The sequence below is a fragment of the Anabrus simplex genome, chromosome 3 (assembly GCF_040414725.1).
Source record: "Anabrus simplex isolate iqAnaSimp1 chromosome 3, ASM4041472v1, whole genome shotgun sequence".
Lineage (NCBI taxonomy): Eukaryota > Metazoa > Arthropoda > Insecta > Orthoptera > Tettigoniidae > Anabrus > Anabrus simplex.
The window spans coordinates 109,620,533-109,642,691 of NC_090267.1; the positions used below are offsets into that span (position 1 = coordinate 109,620,533).

The 22,159-nt window shown below is 38.2% G+C and overlaps 1 protein-coding gene across 1 annotated transcript in view; it reads right to left on the reverse strand.

Moving 5' to 3' along the window:
• LOC136866675 (C2 domain-containing protein 5) overlaps positions 1-22,159 on the reverse strand; it is a 559,159-nt gene that overhangs the window by 226,387 nt on the left and 310,613 nt on the right. The window contains exons 15-16 of the mRNA XM_068226804.1: positions 20,087-20,189; positions 7,647-7,745 (exon numbers count right to left, since the gene is read on the reverse strand). Coding sequence (XP_068082905.1) covers positions 7,647-7,745; positions 20,087-20,189 — 202 coding nt within the window. The remainder of the gene's footprint in view (positions 1-7,646; positions 7,746-20,086; positions 20,190-22,159) is intronic.

The following is a 22,159-nucleotide window of genomic DNA, read 5'->3' on the forward strand; positions in this document are numbered from 1 at the left end:
ACATTATGTGTTTAGAATGGGTGAGCCAGGCCTCTTTGCGGCAACCCAGGTTTCTGATCTGTGCTCTTAGGTCAAGCTCATGAGCTGTTGACTGAATCATGTCATGCTGTTACGATTCTTGTCATAATGTGTCTTGCTATTATACTTTAATACCCTCTGCTTCGTGTGTTTGGTCTGTGAGTGTGGAGTGGTTATCGGAGCTGTGTTACTTTTCAGTATCTTGTTGATATTTGTGTTTGTTGTTATTCTTATTTTACCTCCCCATTGTTTCCGGCTTCCTCAGCTGATTAATATGTTTATTTCGGGATTCTGCTCTCATTTTACTTGCTTTATGACTCATGTTTATTTATTTCTGTAACTATGACAACCCCCTTCTTACCTCCCTGAATTCCATATTTGTTTACTTTTCTGACAGTCTTGGTTCACTGGCGTCTTGGATTTATGGGGATGTAGCCGCAAGCCATATTTGATGAAACCTTGACTGACTGGTAAAAAAAAAAACGGTATTGCAGAACACGGTATCTCTGTTGTGATGGTGCAAGGTACAAAGAAAACAGATTGATGAGTGATCTTGACTGTGGTTGGAGTATCATTGCATGATTGATTCCCTGTATCCCCATTAGTTTGCTTTTAATGCTAATCTTTTGACTATTTCCCTCTGCTTTTATGTTAATACACTTAATTCATTTAAATTGACCTCTGCTCTACGTTATTGTCTCTGCTTTGTGGACGTGCCTTTTACACTTTGTTCATTAGTCTAAGAGGCCCAGATTCAGCTCCTGGCAGTTCTTAGCCAGTTTCGACCCATCCAAAAAAGGTAGGTAGTATAGAGCCAACAGTGGGGTTCGAACCCACTCATCCCCTGAATGCAAAGTTTGGCTCCGAAGCTGTAGCATGTTAACATGCACGGCCATTCTGCCCTGATGTCCACGCAGTCTACTGAGTACCAGGTTCATTCCTGGGGACAAAGATGGTCAAGCTTAAAGCAAACCATTCTCTCTCACTTTATTAGGAATACTGAAGAATTTACCTTCTAATACTCCAGGGAAATTTTAATTTACTGCTCGCCTAAGGACTATTTTCCGCTGTTCAAAATGTTCCCTTGCAAAACAAGAAGTACCAACTCCTTAACCACCAATTAAGGAAAATTTGAAGACAGAAGGGGGAAAAGAAGAGGACACATTTCATGGCTGAAGAATATTCAACAATGGACCACACAATATAGCATCAACTAAACAATTCAGAACATCTGGTGTGGAAAAGTGCCAATATCCACTGAAGGTGAGACAGAAGAAGAATGATTTTGCTTTCCATACTCTACTCCTGAACCTTGGTTTCTGGATAAGGGCTGGTACAGGATTCACTCAGCCACATGAGACCAACTGATGAATTGTCTGATATCAAACAAAGCACACCCGGTTGCAAAAACTAAGCAATACAGCCAAGGATGTTGTCATGCTGACCGTGTGGCATTCCAGTATCAGCTGGTCATCTGGCTGGGCTAAAAGAATACACACATAAAAACCTATTTCTTTCATCCATTTGACACTTCTATAAATCATGTTCTTTTTCCTTTCTCTTTGTTTCCATTTATACATATCTTTCACTTCCCACTATCAAACTGAAGCTCTCTCAAGAATGGCTTTGTATTTGAATATAGATACACATCCCTCCAATGAAGAAGGGGAGCAGAAATTAATTCCTTGGAGAAAGAAGTAAAAGAATTACATCCTCAGACGAAGAGATTGATGACGTGATTGTAGAGTATGTAGACTTGGATTGTTCTTGACTTTTTGTGTTTTCGTGTTAGTTCTCTCTCCCCTTCCTGTAGCTTCCTCTCTCATTCTGATCAGTCATTGGATTTACTATTTGTACATGTTATTCACAAAAAGAAAAAGAAATCACACTTTTGGGATATAATATTGTGTTATGCACTTGTATGAATGCCTTTGCTGGCGGGACCTAGTGTTTACAGTGCACTATGTCTTCTGGTGTGGGCTAGAGCAATCTTGTTACTTTCATTGATCTGTCTCAGCTTTATCCTTGGCTTTGACAAAATGAAAGTGACTGAGGTATGGGTGATGCTAGTAATGCCATTCCTTCTGCAGCCAGTCCCTGCTATGAATGGTGTGAAAATATTGCTCACAGGGTAGGTTGGTGCAATCATTTCAGTAGGCTTGGCAAACTGATATGTAATAGCAACTTCTGGCTCGGTGAGGAAAGCAACGGGAAACTACCTCACTCCTCATTTCCCTAGTACGCCTCCTCAGTGATGCCTAGGCCATCTATGACAGCTGATGGCAGAGCTGTTGAGGATCCAACCAGCTTTCGGGCTGAGGACTAAACATACGAGTACAGTATATCATAAAGCTGTTTTGATACAAGTGAAAAATATCATTCCATCACATAATGACCAAGAAATCTAAACAGAAACATATCACCTTTACTATTTATTTGTTCCAACAAACAACAGAAGTCACTGCACCTCTATTTACAATAAAGAACAAAGAAAACATATGTTGTCATGTCTGGCATGGATGATAGCTGTGCACTGCCGTGGCATGCTTTGGACAGCCCTGTGAAAGGTATCTTGGAGGATGGCTCACTATTTGTCCAACAATGCAGCTTCTAGCTGCTGCAGTGTATGGGGATAACCATCGAGTCCAAATCTGGAGACCCCAGCCAAGCTGATCCCAAATATGTTCAATGCAATTTACGTCGAGACTGTGCGGGGGCCAAATCCATGAGCCATACACTAGCATCTGCAAAGAAGCACTTGTCCTGACCAGAGTGTGCGCGGCGGGGGGGTCCATCATGCATTAATGTGAAATTTAATCCTATATCTCATGTAATGGATAAGATGCGATTTACGGCAATTCCTCTTAAAACCAGATGATAATCTTCTGCATACCGAGAGGAATATTTTATTCACTTTCACGTCACCCCATCCCAACACAACTATCTGCTCTGGACAACATGAATTTCAATTTCTCTGTGAACAATGTAAAGATCCGATGTAGGAGTTTGTAATGGACATGCTCTTCTCTAAACCACAGATGCTTTATGCAATATTGTGGTGTCTACCTTTGCATATCAGTGAAACAGTCTACACATAAACCTACACTGCACTTGATGCACTGGGTCTAGGCCTAGCACGGCAAGTTTCTAACACATATCTTCTTCTCTCCGTTTCTGAAATTGAAGAAAGCCAATGATGCATTCCATTGTACCGAAGTTCCTGCACTGCACTATGTTCAAAACAGTCAGGTATGCTTGAGCAAAAGAGTAGTTTTTATAGAGTGGAAGATAAGTCAAGACAACTGCTTGTCAATAATCAAGGTGGGAAATGCCTTTCCCAGACATGTGTTCCAGTTGCCATATGCTTCGAGTTTCTACATCAATGAGCCAAGCAAAAATTGTCCCACTACCACTTCTTTCACTGTATTCTCTCTCTAACATCTCTCAAGTCACTACCTTTCCACGTTTCACGGGTCACTATTTCCATATTCACACACAGCTGGCTAGCACATACATTAGCTGTGAAACCATTTCCATCCCTGCTGTCTTCGTTTGACAAAACTGCAGCATCTGGAGGCTCAGTGAATACCTCTTCTAAGCCACGAAATTCATCACTTTACAACAAGTCGAGAATTTCTCAGAATGAAATTCCCCTAGAATGATGTATAAACCCATAAATGTGAAACACATCAAAAGACAGGATCAATAGGTGTATAGAAGAATATACTTCAACAAGAAAAAATGCAATGTCAATTTTATGTGAAAATCTTACTCTGTGTAAGGTTAAATTAAATATACATTATTATGCATTGCTAGGTAGATAAAGACTGAGCTCGATAGCTGCAGTCGCTTAAGTGCGGCCAGTATCCAGTATTCGGGAGATAGTAGGTTCGAACCCCACTGTCGGCAGCCCTGAAAATGGTTTTCCGTAGTTTCCCATTTTCACACCAGGCAAATGCTGGGGCTGTACCTTAATTAAGGCCACGGCCGCTTCCTTCCCACTCCTAGCCCTTCCCTGTCCCATCGTCACCATAAGACCTATCTGTGTCGGTGCGACGTAAAGCAACTAGCAAAAAACGTAGATAAAGAAGAATAAAATGAACAGGAAGGTGCAAAGGAATATCAGAACTAAAGCAATTACGGGCTAAATTGTGCAGAGCGGAAATACAGCACTTCAGCCCAATGTGCCAAGTAAGTACCACAACACTTCTCCTTTGAATGAAGGTCATCCATCATCACCAAGATACATCTTAGCTAATGCTTATATAAATGTGTACCTCAGTGTCAAATATAGCACAACAGCATCCACAGAAATAATTATGTACGGAAAAAGAACTATTTATCTCAAACGTGCAGCAGCTGTTACTGGCACTCGTAAAAAAATTACTTCCTTGTATTCAGCTATACAGTACCAACGAGCATGATACACTAAAACAAACTATGTAAGATGTTTTGAGGGACTTCTCTGAACACAGCAATACCATAGCAAATAATATAGTGCACACGGTTTCAATAACAACAAAGAGTCGTCCAAGAAGACCCTGTAGTTTGCTGTACCATTATGGCACGCTGCTGTATTTTTCTTGATACCATTGATACCATACTAGCAAGCCTCCGTGGCTCAGGAGACCATGTGCTGGCCTCTCACTGCTGGGTTCTGTGGTTGAAATCCCAACTCACTCCATGTGAGATTTGTGCTGGACAGAGCAGAGGCAGAACATGTACTCTGGTTTTGACTGTCATTTTTTATTTCAGCAACTCTCTCCAATAGCATTTCATTTCATCTGTCAGTCATTAATCATTGCCCCAGATGATTGCAACAGGCTTCAGCAGCCAACACAATTCCTATCCGTGCTGCTAGAAGGGGGCTTCGTTCATTCCATTCCTGACCTGGTCAAATGACTGGTCACAAGCTGTGGATTTTCATATTCATACCACACTAATTTTTTTAGATATCCACATATAAGACCCTCTCCAATTTTTTAGTGTTAAATAAAAAATAAAAAATGGGTGTATATGCAAATAAATGTGGTATTCAAGCCAGACTGATCAACCTCCTGCACCCAACAATCATGGCTACGACAAACAAAGGAATGTTGCAATACAAGAGAGAAAAGGATTTGGAGATAGCGGTATTCATTTTTCGTTTTACAGCCACCAATGAGAATAGGCCAATAAGAGATGCATCTTCAGCCACTCACAGTGACCAGTGAAGGACTTTCAGTATTCACAGCGACCAATAAGAGAAAAACCTTCAGCCCCTGAAGCACTATCCTGAAATGACCAGAATTTCAAAACATATTTTAAGTTCTGCCATCAATGACTTAAAATCAGGACAAACAATTTACTTATAAGGAGGTTGGGAAGGAAAGTAAAAAAGTGGGAGAGTTGGCAGATATGATATTCCTATTCTGATGTGATCCCTTGCCATTAATAATTTTTTTTTAAACCCACATTTCTTCATATACACATACCAGAACAGTAGATTCTGATCATCTCCTAAAATGGCTGAAATACAGAATGGCTGTTTTGTAACTCCCATCCTCACTTGTTACAGAAAGTCTTACTTAAAGAAGTCCACTTCAATTAGCCCTATAAATCCTCATTATAGCCAAGAGAAGTACCATATTTACTTGCATATTAGACCCCGTTTTCCTCCACTTTTATAGCCAAGAAAAGTAGAAGGCGGGGTTGGTTTCAATACGTGATAACCTCAAATTTTGTGCAGTGAACACATGACTTCTAGGCTATAAAGAGCTATCAATTGTACATGTAAACATTCTACACTATTCTTTACTAAATTTATGAATGTATTTGAGTTATACCAGCTATTTTGGTTGGAAGGCAGTATTTCTAAATGTAAATGGTGAACACGGATTTTAGGCCCACATTTAAAATAAATATAGTTTTAGTTACTCACATCATGTCATTCGTTTCATCACACTAATCCATCTGATAAGGCTGATGTCAGAAAGGGCATACGGTCGTGAGAACTCACTACAAAGATTCATCTCACTTAATACTCAACCCTGTAGAGAAAAGGGATACGGGTATATTATGCAATATTGATACAAAAGAACTTAATGGCCAGTCATTTGTCTCTGTCAGTTGAGCAGAATGCCTACCACACAGTACATCTGAGTAAACCTGATATGGCTTTCATTTGAATTATCGTCTTGAGCTGCCAACTTCCCTGCTACCAGCGCGTCGTCATTCCAAATGACGTCATCTTCACTGCCATCTCATTAGCCACACACTGCAATCGAGAGCATTCAAGGTCCTGTCCTTTTTAAACTTTTAAAAATAGTTTTGTTGACGACTATAAAGTCCAAACAGTGAGAATATATTACCAAATGATTTCTGGAGATGGTCTCTGATATTCCCAGTTGGTGTACGTGTGGCAGAAGCCACCCTTCTAAATAAAGCCATGCTGTAGAAAGCGGGTCAAACCAACAGCTGATATCTAGCGTATGTTACAAGTTGTACCTTCGAATGTAATACATAGTGGAAGCATTCTTTGGGTAACTGTGGCTGTTGAAAGCCAAACCCTTATTTTAAAGTATATTTCATGCTTGTTCTCTACATGTATCAGATCAGGATTTACCTAAACAGTTGTAACTGAGATAAGACAGACTGCACAATTTAGGTTAGGAAGCTATCAAGTGCCAGGATAGTGCCAGAAGTTCCACGACGGAAAGAATAAAAATAAATAACAGGACAGTTTGCCGCATTTATGGATATCTACAGGTGTGGAAGTAATGTGTTTTATTATCATAATGTTTAAATTTGTACGTCTTTAAAAATTATAAAAAGTAAGTGGGAATGTAAAATCGGTATTATTATTATTGTTATTATTTGTTAGGTACGTTGGCGAGTACAACAATTGTTAAGATTGGATTGTTTTTATCGCATTTTAAACTTACTTCTCTCCAAAAAATACCTATAATGAACGGAGTTACAAGATATTAAATGATCACTTTGTTAATGATCTCGCCTGCTATCTTAACAGCAACAACCATGAATATTTCTTAACTAAAGTAAACTTGTTTCCTCATCCTGAGATGGTGCAGCTCTTTATAGATACGACCCCAGTGGAGGGGAGTTGCATGTACCATTTTTACCGCATATCCACCTTCCTGCCACTTGTAAATCTCTGGCTGTACACTGGTGGTCATTCTTAACTACAAAATGTAGACATACAGCATGACTGATGTGTGCTTGCAATGCATGAACCGGACATGAAACTATTCACCTACTTGTGCAATGTCTTCAGAGCTCCAGTAGACCTATGGTACAGAGGCAGACATTTCTCAATTACAAAACACACATGTACCGCATGACTCTGACGCGTGTTTTCATTGCGTGAGTCCTACGGACGAAACTATTCACAAATTTGTATTATGTCATCAGAGCTGCAGCAAGGCTTGCACCAGCTTCAAAGCAGAATCGTTATTCATCTCTGACAAATTGCATTGGGTGGTCTTGTTTGCAAGATTTATTTTTTTCATTTTCTTCATCTCAAAAAGGCAGAGGGGGTCTAATATGCGAGGGGGTCTAATACACGAGTTAATACAGTATTCCTTGAACATATAAATACTGTATTCTCAAGAAAAACTTCCAGTTTTTACCTTTCTTTCCAATGAGTTCTTTGCTGGAAGACTGGGGCAGGAGTTTTCTTCTACACTTTGAGCTTGATTTTTCCATTTCTGCAAGACCCAATGCCATACCTGCAACAAAAACACAACATGTAACACCTCTTAACTCTCTTATGGATCAAATTATATTTTGAAAGCAACTAACTTCACACCATTTTTCTAAGGAAAAGTTAATCAATAGCATGCTTATACATTAATACCCCTATATTTCAACCAAGTAATATTGAACTAACTAATATTTTATGGCTGGTGACGTTGGCTTGGCTGGCAGTAGAAGCGCTTTTATATTTGAAATGGAGATACAGCATTCAGTGTCTTTCAAAAATGTCTTTTGGTTTACTAATTCTTCCTTTGCTATCCTGTTCTTCCAAATGTTGTCTTAAATCCTGACATATTAGACCAAGAACACTCAGCAGAAACCTTCCACTAGGCTATTCCACATTCATGTTCTTACATGATATTGTAGTGTGAGGAAGAGAACCCTGCTGAGTTAGACAAAACTTTAAATGACCTGCTTTAGTGTCATCTAGTGGCAAAACATTGAACTCTGTCGAGATACATCAGCGCCGTCTCAATCCTCTTATGCTGTCTGCTCTATGCCACCAGTTTAATACAGGAAGACGCAAATACCAATACTTTTTCAAGTCACCGTAAGAGTGCAGTAGTAGACGCACAATCTTTGCAGTCAGTGCAGGTGATGCATCGCGTTATTGATGCATGTACGTGTATGAAAAGCGGAGTTATATCGTACAACGAGTAAACGTGCCTGTCAACTCCCATTTGTACAAGTGATATTTTGTATAGAACTATGAAATGAATTAATCATATTATGCCCATAGTAATTTTCAAAGTTTACTTGTTTTGTTTCATTTTTTCAAGTCTTTTTTTTTTTTTCCTTTTGTAAAACTGAAAAATCAGATTTTTTCCTCGAAATATTCAACTGTTGTGTACCATTTTGCAAATCTTGTCAAGGTGGTTTGCAGCCCGAAGTGATATGATTCCATAAAATATCGTCTAGAGGGGAATTAAGAGATAAGTGGCTGTGGACTATATCTAGGCAAGGTCCTAATAAAGGAAGTATAGTTTGATATCCTCAGATTACTCTCGTCTCAGTAGCTTTTTCACCCTAACACCTTATTTCAGAAAGTGATTAAAGCCGTGGAGGATAGTGGATACTCTGTGATAAGAATTATTATTATTATTATTATTATTATTATTATTATTATTATTATTATTATTGTTGTTTTCAAATGGGTCTACTATGGACCATGTTAAGCATCATTCACGGTTCTTCCTCTTTCGATCGGCCCAGTACTTCTTCATCCTTTCGAAGTGGGCTTCTTTACGTTCTCGTGACCAGTTGTTGTCGGTCCGTTTTTTGCTACTTTGATCTTGGAATCCCTTAATTTTGTTGATGATTTTTCTGTATTCCTGTCTGTTGTATACTGCCTGCTGTGATATATTATTTTCCTCCATATCCTCCTTGACCCCTTTAAACCAGCTAGTTTGTGTCTTCCCGTTCTCCATGTATTCCAGAATTTGCTTGGCTGTTCTCTCTGGTGGCATCATTATTATTATTATTATTATTATTATTATTATTATTATTATTATTATTATTATTATTATTATTAGCATGTGGTAATGTACACAAAATAATACAAAGATTAAATATACATGAACAGTAAGTAAGCACAAAATATTATAAACATAAATAATTACAAGATACACACATTATAACATTGAAAACATTCATGCAAGCAAAAGGGTTCAAACAGTTAGATCTAAATTCTCTAGTCACTGTATGGCCTCAGCAGAAGCCACCACAAAGTCCTGGATAGATCCAATGAATGCCCTTCGAATGCATTCAGTGACAATATGGTCGATAGTCTGCTTAAATGCACCACAGTCACAGGCTAGAGAAGATCTCATACCCATTTTAAACATCATTGATCCACATCTCCCATGGTTAGTACGGGACTCCGTAGATGGCTACCCATGTCTTGCGGGGCAAATCAAAGCCAGCTGGAAGATTCTTATAAGTGAACAATGTCTGCCATTGAGTCGGAGCTATGCTGTTCCACTCTTGTTGCCGATCAGCTTCTGGATTGAAATCCCTCCTAACAAGTTCCTGTGCTGTTTGAATAGGAGGAGATCTTGATCTGAGGCAGCTGAATCCGACGTTAACATCTTCATGGATGGGGACAATCAGGATTGGTCAATATCTTGTATTCTCTAACCAAGTTATTCAATCTTCTAATTTCTAGGAGGTCCTGTGTGGCTGAGCACCAGCAATCAGAAAAGAGGAGTAGATTTTACTGTGCCACTTATGACACGCATTGTTTCATTCAGGACCATGTTCACCTTTTTAGCATGAAAGCTGCTGATCCAAACTCAAGAACAGTACTCAGCTGTGGAAAGCACCAGCGCCATAGCTGAAGTACTCAGAGTAGATGCAGAAGCTCCCCATGTGGAGCCAGCAAATTTGTGGATAAATAAGAATTGTGACGGACAGTCATAAAAAAAGGCCTTCATGTTTAGACATTTTGGACAACCTCAAATATCCAAATGATAATATCACAATCAATCTAGAAACAGAAAATCAAACTCTAATTCGTGGGCACTTGGTTTGTATTGTTGAATCAATCAATCAATCAATCAATCAATACTGATCTGCATTTAGGGCAGTCGCCCAGGTGGCAGATTCCCTATCTGTTGTTTTCCTAGCCTTTTCCTAAATGATTTCAAAGAAATTGGAAATTTATTGAACATCTCCCTTGGTAAGTTATTCCAATCCCTAACTCCCCTTCCTATAAATGAATATTTGCTCCAGTTTGTCCTCTTGAATTCCAATTTTATCTTCATATTGTGATCTTTCCTACTTTTATAAATGCCACTCAAACTTATTCATCTACTAATGTCATTCCACGCCATCTCTCCACTGGCAGCTCGGAACATACCACTTATAATACCATTATATTGGTATTATAAATGTACTCATTCAGGATAAATATTTTAAGTTCCCTATGGGAATCAACATCTGTATCACATACCACTTAGTCGAACAGCTCTCCTTCTTTCTCTCAATTCTACCCAGCCCAAACTTTGCAACATTTTTGTAATGCTACTCTTTTGTCGGAGAGGATGGAATGTGACATTTCCGTCAGCAACATCCCCCTGCCTAGAGTTTCGACACCAATAAATGGAACTGATTATGCATCACGACAAAGGAGGACTTCGATATCCAAAACCTTGTTTTGTTGCTGTGATGAAGCATCTGCAGGAGTTTGTAGTAGCTGCTGTGCCCTACTGTCAGAAGTCCTTCAAACTTATGAGCATAATACGAGGACTTGCTACTTCTTCCCTACCAGAATGTGTTCTGTTATAGTGTGAGGTCAAAGAATATCAGCAAACTACAGTAAGTTCTTAAGACCTCTGTTAACTGATCTTGTGTTTGCCAGAACACAAAATGTTAACCACCCAGTGTATCACTCTGAGCCTTCGTCCAGGAAAAATCTTTAAATTGTGACATAAAGAGGCCAACTGCGACTTCATACAGGTCATTCTACCGATATTTAATATTGCTGATGTAATTTACGAACTTAGGTGAACATATGACCATACTGCATAGTGTTTTGTAGGCTGTCATCATAATAATGCATTGAGAACTTTCTGTGTCTATGCCTGTCATCTAGCGGAGAATTTGTGTCGCGGCCTATTTGCAAAAAGCCTCCCATAGAGCAGGCAGTATAGGAGGTTCGAGACAGTGGTGAGATACGTACACTACTGGTTTGTTTTTTTATTATTGCTGCCCATATGTTTTGCTTCATTCCTACGGGTGTGGCCACCTAGGAAGTTATGTTTGAATTTTTTAGTAAGAACTGTAACATTTTGAGGTTGGCACACCTTCCTTTTTCATAGCTGAAATCGCCACTACCTGTGCTCAATCAGCAGTCAGCTGACAGTGAATAAAAAGGGCCTTGTTGCTACCTCCTATTGTCTTTTCTGATCATCGTCTGCTGACGTATAGACCTATTTAAGGTCGGGTGGCTGACTTCTGGGACAATGGCATGGTAAATTGATTGGCTCTCATCGCGATCACATCAATTTTAATACTGAGGGCCCAACAGAGACCTTTAATGATCTATTTATCATGAGAGGGTTAGGACAGCTACTTTAATGTTTCCTATGTTAATAATTTAGGGTATTCTCTAACTAATTTCTTCTTTTTTTGAATAAATGTAGGTGCTAAAGAAACACAAAAATTAAATCCACAAAACTGGCAAAAACTGTCAACAGGATTAATAAAAGTATCAGAAAATATAGCACCTCAAACCTGGACATGCAAACACGTGTGGTGGACAGAAGAATGTAACCAATTCATAAATGTCAGACAATAAGCATGGCAAAACTGGTCATGCGACAAAAATCAAAAGACCATGCAAGATCTCAAGGACATAAAAAAAAAAAAGTCACAAAATCAGTATGATTTATTCGTAAACAACATGAAGATTTAAAAAAAAAAACTATAAGAAATAGAAGACGACTTCAAGAAGGACTATTCTCAAAACTGTTACAGAACATTCAAACAAATATTAACTAAATACACTCCCCCATCACTCCAGTTCAAAAACGAACATGGGGAAATTGCCTACACAGCACTGACAATTGTAAAATTCTTGAAAAAGACTTTTCTAAATTATTCAATAGTGAAAAACCAGAAGAAAAATTCCAATTCTGCTGTACGCAATAAAACAAAGACTCAAAACCACCAAATGTACAGAAAATTAAGGAGATCATTCTATCATTGAAAAATAACCAGGAGAAGACTAAATTACTGCAGAACTATGAAAAAATTCAGGAGAAAATCTCAACATAAAACTCAAAGAAATTATAGATGAAATCTGGAAAACTGAAAAAATACCAGCTGATTGAAAGACAGCTATCATACATCCCTTACACAAAAAGGAAGCAAAACAGACCCCATCAATTATTGAGGAATTTCATTACTTTCAATAACATTCAAAATCCTATCCATAGGCCTCTTAAACTGTGCAGAACCTCAAATAGACTCAGAAATTAGCATTCCAAGGTGGATTCAGAAAGGGCCGATCATGCGTAGAAAAAATTATCAATCTGAAAAACTCAATGAAATATTTGTGTAATACATCAAACAAACATTTTGTAACCACATTTGTACACTTCAAAACAGTAGGCTACAGTCAAAACTGGTTAAGACATCCCTCTCTCGCAAGTTTTCCTGGTTATTATGTCATTATTCCAAAGTCCCAGTCCATGTCCTATTAAATACATGCTAACTAAAGAAACCTGGATAGCACATTTATGTCACTCTTTAGTACGTTTGTAACTCCCACCATAAGCAATTTAAATTAGCATGCCCAGCCAGGTTGCGTGCAGGATGCACCAGTGACGACTGGCCGAGGCCCTAGCGTGTCAGCCTATAGCTAAAGGGAGCGTCAGTCTCAAGCTAGACTTTGATGTGGGCGTGTGTTTGTTTGGATCACACTATAGTAGATCATGTGATGAGTTGTTGCTTAATTTTACGTTCGTAAGAGAGCTGTGTAACAATGTACGTAAATTAAGCCTGCTGTACATACATATACAGTTTATTGAGAAAACGGATGCTAATCCACACATGAAATGTGTGCAAATCGCCCAGGTGTTAGAAATTCCTACGATAATTTTAAACATAACTGCAAGCAATGCGTATTGTTTGTGTCTCCAAAAACATTTTTCCTTGTTTTACTATGTTGGTGTCCTTAAAATGATTATTTCTTTATTTATTTCATTAATTATAATTATAAACACTTGTTTCTTTGTTTTCATTGTAATTATTTTTACACTCAAACCTAACCTTAAATTTAATAGCGTAATTGTTCTTCATTTCTTAGCACATTCCCTCTTTATGATGTTATTTTTTCAGTCTCCATAAAAATTTTCTAACCAGTTTTGGCTGTATATGACAGTATAGATGGAGAATCCCCTTTTTTGAAGTACTAGCAGAATTTGAAGTAGATAGGAAGACAACAAACATCGTCAAAGAATCAATGATGGAGACCAAATCCAAGGTAAAATTTATGGGAGAACTGAGCTCAGAATTTCAAATAAACATAAAAGTACGTCAAGGGGATGGTTTATCCCCACTGCTCTTCAATTATGAACTTGAAAATGTCATAAGAGAATGGAGAAAAACAAGTGCACCAACACATAGACCACGACCAAAACTAAAAGGCATAGAAATAGACTACAGTACTTAGCTTTGGCAGATGACATGGCATTAATTTTCCAAGACATCTTTGATGCACAAAACAGTAAAATTCGAATTACAAATTTTATTTGAAAAAAAAAAATTTATGTCACATATGAAAACTGCACCAGATTAACTCCATATTGTCAACAACAAGATCTCTCAAGTGAAGGAATTAACATATTTAGATGAATGGATTACAGCAAACTATAATGAAATGAAATCAACTGAATAGGGAATTCAGACAATGGAGACTGCTTTTCAGTTAACAAAAAATATTTACAGCAAAAGATGTCTCTCCTGTAACTGCAAAATCAAACACAGTACAACAGTAATTAAACCTGAAGCTCTTTACACGTCTGAAACACTTACACTCCAACATAAACACTAAAACGGCTAATAGAAGTGAAGAAGCATAAAATACAAGAGGAGTCCTAAGACCAAGGACCAAAGATGGAGTACATTATCCAAAGCCTAATGCAGGAATATATAAGAACATTTCCAAAACCAGACACAATGCACATCACAGAATCCAGTTCATGGGGGCACTTATAAAGAATGGACCCAAACAGACTAACTCCCAAAATCTACACATTATTTAAGAACAAGGCCAATCTGGTATAAACAGACAGAAAAAAATCTGAAAGAACTAGGATCATCAAATATACATGATTGAAATTAAATCAGAATTATCACTCACAAGTGGGGTTTCAAGGAAGAAGAGAAGACGACTCGCCAACATATGTAGTCAATGCAACAAAAACACACTCTCTCATGAAGGCATAGTGGGCTAGAACAAAGCTAGAAAATGTTGATTTTGCGTGGTCCTAAGTTACCCACTCGTGAAGAAGGAGAAGAATAAGATGAAGAAAGAAGAAGAGGAAGAAGAAGGTGCAGAAGGGTGATTATAAACTTCTAAAGAAGGCATGAGTATGGACCCTTGTTTCCCCTTTTTCATCCTTTCTTTCTGTGACTAGGACTTTTCAAAACTTAACATTCTAATATTCTTATTTTTGGGCTGTAATCTTCCCCTTCTTCTAATCACAATTTAGCAGGCTCAGCCTCTGTATTGCATGGCCTTTGTAATCAATTAGATGGTGCTGTTTTTGTTGTTGTATTATTCATTGGAGATGTCAATGACTTTTCAAAATTCCCATACTATTTGTTGCTGCACTTTTTCTAAATTTAATGTTGCCCTTGTTTTGTAATCATCTTTTTCATGGCCTGTTGGTAGATTGAAGTCTGTTCCTGTTTATTTTTGGAGGAATTCCTCCCCCCCGTTTTTTAAATGACTTACAGGGTATATCGCTCCCAATGCAATTTTATTTGACGTAAATAAATATCATACGAGAATGCGTTCACCTTGTATAAACTACTTTATTGTCACTGTAAGTCACAACACACAATTACACACAATAGCAAGTGACACTACAACACTTAATAGCAGAGTACCCTGAAGTTGATTCTAACAAGTACAGATATCAACAACACTAACTCACTCACTATAACACACACTCTCTTGAACTGAATGACTCCACCTCAGAGCCCAACAGTCACTCCGAGTCCAACACTTGACTCCGAGTCCAACACTTGACTTCCTCACTGACTGACAGCTCGATATATATACTGTTCAATCAACTGCCTAGAATTATCGATTTCTGGGAAGGGTTCTTACAACACTCTAAATGGAACACACTACAAACATCGATCGACTAGCTAGTCGAATGGAGAACTCCAGTAATGGATCCGGCTCGAACTTTCGTTTACTGTTTACCAATACACATGGAAATCTCTCCAACATTATTAATGACTCTACATGTATCTGGATAAAGTTTATAGTAAGTTTCCAAAACCCTTCATACATACCAAATTATAGCAGAATACACCAAATATACAAACATTATAGAGTTTACTACAGCTTTTGACTATGCAGATTTTGAGGTTAAACTTATACACAGTATGTATTTGAGGTTATACGAATTTATAATACATATTTACAGGGAAGCCATGTATTAGTCCTATTTAACATTTAATAAAAGATGATATTTAACTAAATTTTTTAAACATAATAATTGAAGGTTGAGTGGAATCAGTGTATTTTAAATACCGCAGAAGTGGCATTTCAAAGGACGGCACTGTAAAGCAGAAAATACTCAACAGGACGCAGGAAGCATCACATTTCTTGAGCCAGGTGAAAAATCACCATTAACAGGACCATTCTTTGAAAATTTCTGAAGTTACCTGATTACCGTATTTCACGGCATAATCGTCGCCACCGCGTAATCGTCGCATCCTTTATTTTCAATACAAAAATCGGACTTTAAACCTTTAATTACATAATCGAAGCACGTCCAAATTTTGTTCACTAATCTGGTTAAAAGGTAAATGGAACTGCAACGTAAGTTGCACATGAATGCGCAATTTAAATACGTGTATGGTTTATGGGCAATTTGGCAACACGGTCACGTTTGCGACATGTTGCACAACGTATAAATAAATAATACCGGTATATGTACGACGCATGGCTTACCGGTAGACTATCGGCAGTTTGACAACGTGGTCGCGAGACAGTGTACTATTTATTCACCACCTACATATTGAGAGTTCCCATTTGAAATACGTAAGGCTGTAAGTTATCGCTTATCGGCAACGTCGCCAGGAAATACCGGCTAGGTAGGTTGAATGGACCTTGAACCAACCCTCAGATACAGGTAAAATTCCCTGACCCGGCCGTGAATTGAACCCGAGGCCTCTGTGTAAGAGGCAAGCACGCTACCCCTACACCATGGGGCCGGCTCCTGTGTTATTGCGCACGAAGTGAAATCCAAGATGATAACGCAGATTTCCACGGAATTATTCAGCCGAATTATTTACGATGTCTCAGTTGTCATCGCTAGACTCTTATCTTACTACTACGTCATAAGTGTCTGGGCATGGGATGAAAACTTTTATCCAAGCAGTCAAGATAATTATTATCCAATGCTATTAAAGTTTTATTTTATAAACTCGTCAGTAATGTAATGTAAAATCATCAATAACTGGGAAGAAATATTAACCTAATTACCGTATGTTTAAAAGAAATTGAAAAAAATGAATGTTTGTTACTGACGTCTCGGAATACAGTCAACTATACAGTAAGTAGATTTACACCGCGCTAGCTAGAGCTCCGGTTTGCGAGCTTTGCGCAAGCGCAGTAGTGTGTCGCAACCAACGAGCTAAACTGATAAATTGTTGCATGCTTCCTTGCTGCCTAACAGTATTGGCTGCTCTGGAATGGACAGATCACAGATGCATTTATTTGTTTCAGATTTACGTGATTACTGTAGACATGTGTGCGTGAGAATTTAAGTTTTTAATTTGTGTTTAGGGTGTTTGCAGAAATAATTTGTTTTAATAGTGAACAATTACGGAAAGTCATTTATATCGCAAAACATTAACGTGTGAAGCATTTATAAGCGATTATGGGTAAATATAGAAACTATTCTGCGGGCTTCAAGCTAAGCGTAATTGCCTTCGCTGAACAGCACTGGAACAGAGCTGCAGAAAGAAAATTTTCTGTGAGTGAAAAGTTGGTGCGTGACTGGCGGAAAGTAAAAAAACAAGCTAAAAAGCACAAACACTTCTAGACGCGCGTTTAGAGGTCCTAAAACAGGGAAGTCTCCTATAATTGACGAAGAAGTGTTTAGGTACGTCAGTGAAATACGTAACAATGGCTGCAGTGTATCATATGAAATGTTACAAATTAAGGGACAGGGGGTAGCGTGCAAACACAACATACCGGTAACTCAGTTTAAGGCGACTCGTGGGTGGATTAAGGGGTTCATGTGACGACACAATCTGTCAGTCCGAAGGAGAACAACACTAAGCCAAAAGTTGCCTGCTGATTACACGGACAAGATTGTAAATTTTCACCGATTTGTCATACGTTTGCGCAAGGAAACTTCGTTCTTGCTTTCTCAAATCGGTAATGCCGATCGGACTCCAATCTTTTTTGATATGCCTCGCAACAGCACTATTGTGCTAAAAGGATCACGGAGTGTATTAATGAAAACCAGCGGTAGTGAGAAGTTGCGATGCACGGCAACGCTAGCCATTACAGCTGACGGGAGAAAGTTGCTGCCTTACATCATTTTCAAGAGGAAAACGATGCCTAAGAATATACAGTTTCCCCGTGGAATTCATGCACGAGTGCAACCAAAGGGTTGGATGGACGTAGAACTCATGCTGGACTGGGTTAAAACTGTGTGGAATAGAAGACCTAGTGCACTACTAAAACAACCAGCTCTGCTTGTTTTAGATAGTTTCCGAGGTCACCTCGTGAACGAAGTGAAGCAAATTCTCACTACAAATAAGACACGACAGATAGTCATTCCTGGTGGCCTAACATCTGCTTTGCAGCCACTAGACGTATGTGTTAATAAACCCTTTAAAGACCACTTACGTCGATTTTACAACGAGTGGATGATGAGCGGCGATCAGCAATTGACGCCCGCCGGAAATATCAGGCGTCCACCCTTGGACTTGTTATGCTCGTGGGTGAAGAAGAGTTGGGATCTTATACCACCTGAACTAGTCTCCAAGAGCTTCAAAAGGACTGGGATTTCGAATGCACTAGACGGTTCCGAAGATGACGCAGTGTGGCAGGGAGATGAAGAATCTGATACTGGTATTAACAGAGGCGAGGACGGTGCATCAGATAGCGAAACCTGCGATAGCGACACCGAAGATTTGGAATAAATTGCGTACCGGTAAGTCCGCCTTTCACAACAAAGCGATAATTTTTTGCAAGTGTAATATTTTAACTTTAATACTCAAATTAATGACAAATTAACTTAATACGTTCATTTTTATTTTCAGGTTGGAAAAACGTTCGCCGAATTGTTGCGAAAAATTATGAATTTTGTTTTAGACTATTTTAATTATTTTGATGTATAAACGCGAGTATTACGTGCATCTTAAATTTGTATCAATTACAATTTAGTTATAAATACATTTTTTGAGTAATACAAATACTGGTATTAAATATTCATCGTATAATGGTCGCACCCTACAAGTTTTTTCGAAAATTTTGGTATAAAAAGTGCGACGATTATGCCGTGAAATACGGTATAAATAGCATATCTAAATAGCATATGTAATTTCCACGAGTGCAACTCAAAGTCAATTTTATAACACAAAACTCTATCAGTTACCAGCAAATCTAAAGCAAGATTAATTGAATTTCAGATCATATTAAAGCAATAGGAACAAGAGTTTCGAATACTATGAAACAAAATAAAGAGGACTGAACATCAGGTAAGAAATATAAAACTGGAACAGGTGGATCATTTCAAGTACTTAAAATATGTATTCCAATAGGATTGTAGTAGAGGAAATCAAGGCAAAATGCAACAAGGCTCATGCAGAGAGCTAGCAGTTGTGTTTAATGGTATTCTGTAAGAAAGAGGCGAGTTCTCAGAAGAAATTACCTCTCTAATGATCTGCTGACAAGTCAACTTTGCTATATGAGAGTGAAAGCTGGGTGAACTCGGGATATCTTATTTAAAAGTTGCAGTAACAAAGTGGTGGATGACAAAGACTATGGTGTACCCCAGAAGCGACATGCACCTCTGCTGTCTCCAGTTGAGGTGCAAGAAAAATGTGACTGGAAGACAGAGGAAGTGGGAAGAGAGAATAAACTTAACACACTCACTGGTTCAGCCAATATCCTTTCGATAATGGAAAAGATTGAAGAACTAATCAAATGCATGGAAGCACGAAGGATAGATCGTCTGGGCCTAAGTGAAACTAAACGGAATGGAAAAGGGAAGAGGAAGTAATGACAGAATATATGCTGTACTTTAGTGGAAGGAAGGACTTCAAATGATGAATCTCATACAGTACTCGGTTCTGTATTAAATTAATTTTTAATACAATTATTTAGAGGATTATATTTGTATTGGTCTACCTATTCAATATGATGTTGATACAAGCCACTTAAAACTAAAAAGGTATGTACATTCATTAAACTAGTAAAATTAGGACATTTCAATCCTTTATGGGTCATCTTCAACTAGTATACATGAAATATTTTTCAGGGCATTGCCAATAAAAATCTATTAAAATACCTATTTTGAAAAAGTACATAAGAGTATTCAGTACACTTTACCTAGAACTGATATTTGAATTTCATCAGGTTCAGGAAGTTCCACATGGAACTGTAGGTCACACAATGCACAAGGAATCATCCTCCGTAACTTGAAGAAAACGCTCTGTAAGTAAAAAAAATTCACAAGTCAAGTTAAATAAAATACTTCAAGGACAATATGTGTATATTTTAAAAATAAACATTTTTTCCCGACTTGAGAGAAAGTGGAGGCAGGACAGGTTTTTCTCCGGGTATTCCGGTTTTTCCTGTTATCTTTCATTCTAGCAACACTCCAATATCATTTCATTCCATCTGTCATTCATTAATCATTGCCTCAGAGGAGTGTGACAAGCTTCGGCAGTCGGCAAAATTCCCATCCTCGCCACTAGATGGGGCTTCACTCATTCCATTCCTGACCTGGTCGAATGACTGGAAACAGACTGTGTATTTTGTTCTTTTTAGAGAAGACTGTTTCTCACATGTCGCATGGTCACCCCTAAAGGCAATAAAACATACGTGGTTTGTAAAGAGTTTCTGAGGAAAATAAAATTCAATTTTCAGTGAGTTTTTATACTTTAGGGATTTTCGGATAATGTCTTAGTAATGATTATTTTATCAAATTACGAAATCCACGCGAGCGATGCTGCGGGTAACTGCTAGTAATCTATATATAAAAAAGTTTAGTAACAGCTCTGGCACAACCGTCCATGCGTTCTACTGGTCTGATTTGCTTCATTTTTGTTTTATTCACTCTAGAATTACCTGCTGGTGAATCACGAGAGATTGATAGATCTCCAAGTTCAGCCAACTTCGAGTAATCATAAAATAAAATCATTAAATGATCACTCCAATAATTGCAGGCGAAGGTTTACTCTAACCCGCAATACATTCTGTATTTAGCAGGTTGCTAAGCGACTAACACTTTCATTAATATTCTAGTATGTGTGATTTTCATCCTTAGTAATGTAATTGCATGCAATCATGTTTGATTACTACCTGGCAAGCCAGAGAGTATAGACTTCCTCTGATCAAGGAAGAATGCTATTCCTTGCTAGATACTCTTTGATTCTCTAGCCTTTCCCAGCTCCCAGATATATTCAACAGATGGCAGAACGTTCCTAATAATTTAGATGCTGCTAAGAGAAAAATGTCTTTGTACAAACAAACCCCATCATGACATATGCCTTAGACATTATCTGGGAACACCTATCGAAGGATAATCTAGCTACACTAGAAAGAGTGAAGGCCATGTATCTTAAAAGAGCTCTCTACCTAGCAAAAAACGCTCCTTCAAGACTAACCTATGAACTCACAAAACAACCATTCCATATACAAGAACTGCGATTAAAATTACCATTGCCTTCTACGACACAATACGAAGCTTTACATTAAGAACTGCAGAATTAAAAAGTGGTAATATATGAGACAATAATTTACGATACCCTCATTTGTTGGACATGTATATTTGTGTGTGGGGACTTTTATCTGCAATTATCGGCCATTGTTGAACTGCCGTTAAATTATGTGCCGGTACTGTGGGTATTTAAAATGCATTTAAAATCCATTATTACGTCAATAATTTTGATTTTCCTTATTGGCCCAATAAGCTAATCCTTGACTTGAGCATGCGTAGTGTCTCTCTTGAAGGGAGCGCTCTGCAGTTGTTTTGCTGTCTCGTCAACTAGCGAGCAAGAAGTCTTGTTCTGACCGAGCAGTGAGTTGGACGCCATTAGCCTTGTTCCTTAAAAGACTTTGAAGACTGGCGAAATGGAGTTAGATACTCCCGGTTAGACGGGAGATAGAATAGGCAATGGCCTGAATACGTTTTCTGTCTTGTTATGTTCCACTAGTGATAGTAACTTTGTATTTTGGTGATTCTTTTATTTCTACTATGTGAGTGTTGACTGTGAGCCTGCGTGCCAAGGCAGGCAGGTTACCTCTGAAAACATGTGTCTGGTGTAAGTTGTGATAAAGGATTGCACTAATTTGGATATAAAACCACCAGCATGTAAGTAATATTTATTCAAAAATTATCTTGGAGCAACGCGTACTTCAGTGGATTACTTGGAGGAGACATTGTTTACAACCGTCGTC